At 38.6% G+C, this 3160-nt stretch overlaps 1 protein-coding gene across 1 annotated transcript; it reads right to left on the reverse strand.

Annotated features, from left to right (window-relative positions):
- Positions 1–760: 760 nt before the first annotated feature.
- Positions 761–1814, reverse strand: lrata (lecithin retinol acyltransferase a). Its single transcript, XM_063884062.1, is given in 4 exon segments — positions 761–913; positions 1295–1485; positions 1488–1514; positions 1517–1814. Coding segments are annotated over 4 exon segments (669 nt in total).
- Positions 1815–3160: the final 1346 nt, after the last annotated feature.

Genomic DNA, 3160 nt, shown 5'->3' on the forward strand with positions numbered 1-3160 from the left:
TTTTGATCAAATTATTTTAACTTTTTGCTGCTCATCTACACAACACATTTTCACATAAACTGTGTTGTTTTAGCAATCTTTGAACCCATTGATTATCGGTCTTGCAACAATAATCCTCTGGGCTATTTCCCTGGGGTTCTGCCAGCAGATATTCCCGCCAAGAATTGCAACTTGAGATGTGAGAATGGAGCTGCAGTTAAGATGACCTGTACGACTGGATTGTTTTTCACACAGAATTTTTAACAGTATTTAACCAAAGCCTGCTCAACTGTGATTGAGTAATGTGACGTCAGACATTCAGCACATAAATTCGGAATCTATTTATATGGAGTACTGTTTTAAAAGTCTTTAAAAAGAAAACCGTATATGATTAATATCACAAATATTATATTATATAATGGCTGCTCTCACTGGCTTCTGTTCTGAGATGTAGGCTGTGTCCACTCACTCAAGTAAAAATGTAATTGTTTATTGAACATTTTTCATATTTATAACATTATATTTAGTACATTGCAAGAAAATTCCAGCCAAATACAGTATATATACATTAAGATATTATTGTTGTCAATGCACCACTGTATATTCTTCTTTTGCTATAATACCGAATAAAATGATGTGTAATCTGTTGACAAAATAAATACAATTAAAGTCAATGTTAATTTTTTGGAGTGTGTTGACGTAATGTTGGCAAAAGGGAAACACTATCTGCATTTTTTCTTAAATATATTTTAAGTTTGTAGGTTCCATGTGCTGAACTTCTTCAACCAGCCATCTGCACAGTTAAGGGAATAAGGATTGTGGGTAATGTAGTTGATGGTGCCATGCCGAAACAGAGGATGGACACAATTCCCAGGAGGCCTGTGACAGTCACTCTGCACTGGTCTCTGATGATTGATTTCAAGCATTCACAGAACTATAAAAAGAGATACCGTTCATTATTTAACGTGTTTAATACAATGTGTATAATTGTATTGTATACACTACAGAACACCTTTGAATAGTTGTGAAGATGGATGCCAACTTGACAAAGCCGGGCAGCCATTTGGCATTGAAGTGCAATGGGCTCTAAAATGCTAAGTCTATTTTGTTTTAGTAATCGCCAATTAAGAGTTTTTGGGGAATGTACTGCACTGTAAGTACAAGATGAAGTGGAAATAGAACCAGCTTATCCTAAAAACGTTACAAGAATAATATATATGGCATAATTTGAATGATCAATCCCCAAAACAACAGTTAACATAGACATTTAATTCTAGACTCATTGACTGAAAAGTGTTTAGGACTATAGGCCTACCTTCTCTGTTTGCAAGCTGGCTGCAGATCTGTATCTGCAATCTGTCACAAAGTGTTCACAGTTATACCACAGCAGACTGTATGGGGTGGCTCCGTTGTGTTTTTCAACTCTCTTAGCGACATCTTCTTTGGGCAATGATTGATTCTTCATCATTTTGTCCATGGGATTAACCAGTATGCTGGAGCCATAAAGTCCTCTAATGTGTCCATGCGCATCCGTAGATGCAGCTGATGAAAAGTCTCTTGTTTGTAATTACAGAACTGATGAGTTTCCTGTCGCTTGTGAGCACAGGCAGGATGTCGGGGATCAAGTGAACCACTTTATTGTCGCCTAAACAAAAGCCGGAGTGGGTGAAAAGGGTTCTAGGGACCTCCAGAAGGTCTCCCCTTCGGATGGGCGGCAGGGGAGCGCGCTGCGCGTGACCTTTCCAGCCCTCACCGTCCGGCCAGCTGAACTCAAACAGTCTGAAGTCAAAGAGAAGAGAGAACTTCTCCAACAGAAAGGTAAAAAGTTGCAGCATCTTGACAGTTTTCGGAGAAACTAGCCTTAAGTGCTTTGGTGAAATGAGCTTTTTATCCTCTCTCTTACGAGGAGGAGAGAAAGTTCAGAGGATATCCGGAGGACACGAATGGTCACGAGTTACCTTCTGCACGTGCAGTCAAAGGATAAATAATAATAATAATAAAATATCATGTGAGAACTAAATTTCTTCTGCTATAGGGACATTAGAATGACTTCACTCATTAAGATACAGCAATAAATGTAAGTCATTCAAACTTAAATCCGCTATGTTCTCATACTCGATTACAAGTGAAAGTCCTGCATACCACAAGTGTATACGTATTATGCATAATGTTCCCCTGGCAGTACACTATATCCCTCTGAAATCTAATGTAAGTAAGTATACTTGACTTAATTTGCTGTACTGTTATTATTGCCAAACTGATAGTTACCAATTTAATAACTGCCTTATTTTTAATTTAGCATCATTTTAGATCCTTTTGGTGAGAAACTAATTAGGCTATGAGCTGATTGCCATCCAGACAAGAAAGTGCAGAGGACTTAGTTGACTCACAGTGGAGACTCTGTTCTATCCCATCCCTAATTCGGGATCAGTGCTGGGAAAATCAGGCTTTACTGGATCAGGCTGTACTGCATCTCAAAGGAACGTTATGACAAGATAAAACATTCTTTGACCAGATAACCTTAATCCTGTAGGCTTCAGCTACACATCCATCAGAAAATAGACCAAATGAATCCACGCCAAAACTAGGTGTAAGCAAATTAAACCTAGAATGCAAAGCAGAGAAAAATAAATCTGTGCTTACATGAAGAATAACATCAGTTTCTTGGTATCCCAGTATTTGAAAACTTGAGGAAAACATTAATGGTGTATGGACAACAAAGTGTAGCCTGGCTGCATGTTTAACCTCCTGATCTACGATCAGCTCAATCGACTTACCGCCTCTGACCACAGGTTGAACCCTGGTGGCATTACAACAATCCTTTGCCCTCTGTCCTAAGGGAGATTTACACCATGGTGAAATGACTCCAGACTCTTTACCAATGGGGGACCCTAACAAGGTTCTTTGAATTTAATTCCTGGTCAGACCACTTGTGAAATACGCTAACATTGTTTTTCAGGCTTGAAACTTAACTTGATTACTAAAGTATTTCCTTCGGTTTCTTCATAAACAATGATTCAGCACTAAACGAATAACTCTCTGAAATAACTCTTTGCTGTTTTGCATCCTGATTCAGTATGCTACATGTAGGAATGTGAGCCTGGCCTCCTTGTCTGCTTGCATCAATATAAAACAGCCAAAAACCAACATCCTGAACACAGTGTTCGGAGAGAGTGTCCAT

The sequence above is a fragment of the Eleginops maclovinus genome, chromosome 5 (assembly GCF_036324505.1).
Source record: "Eleginops maclovinus isolate JMC-PN-2008 ecotype Puerto Natales chromosome 5, JC_Emac_rtc_rv5, whole genome shotgun sequence".
NCBI classification, from domain to species: domain Eukaryota; kingdom Metazoa; phylum Chordata; class Actinopteri; order Perciformes; family Eleginopidae; genus Eleginops; species Eleginops maclovinus.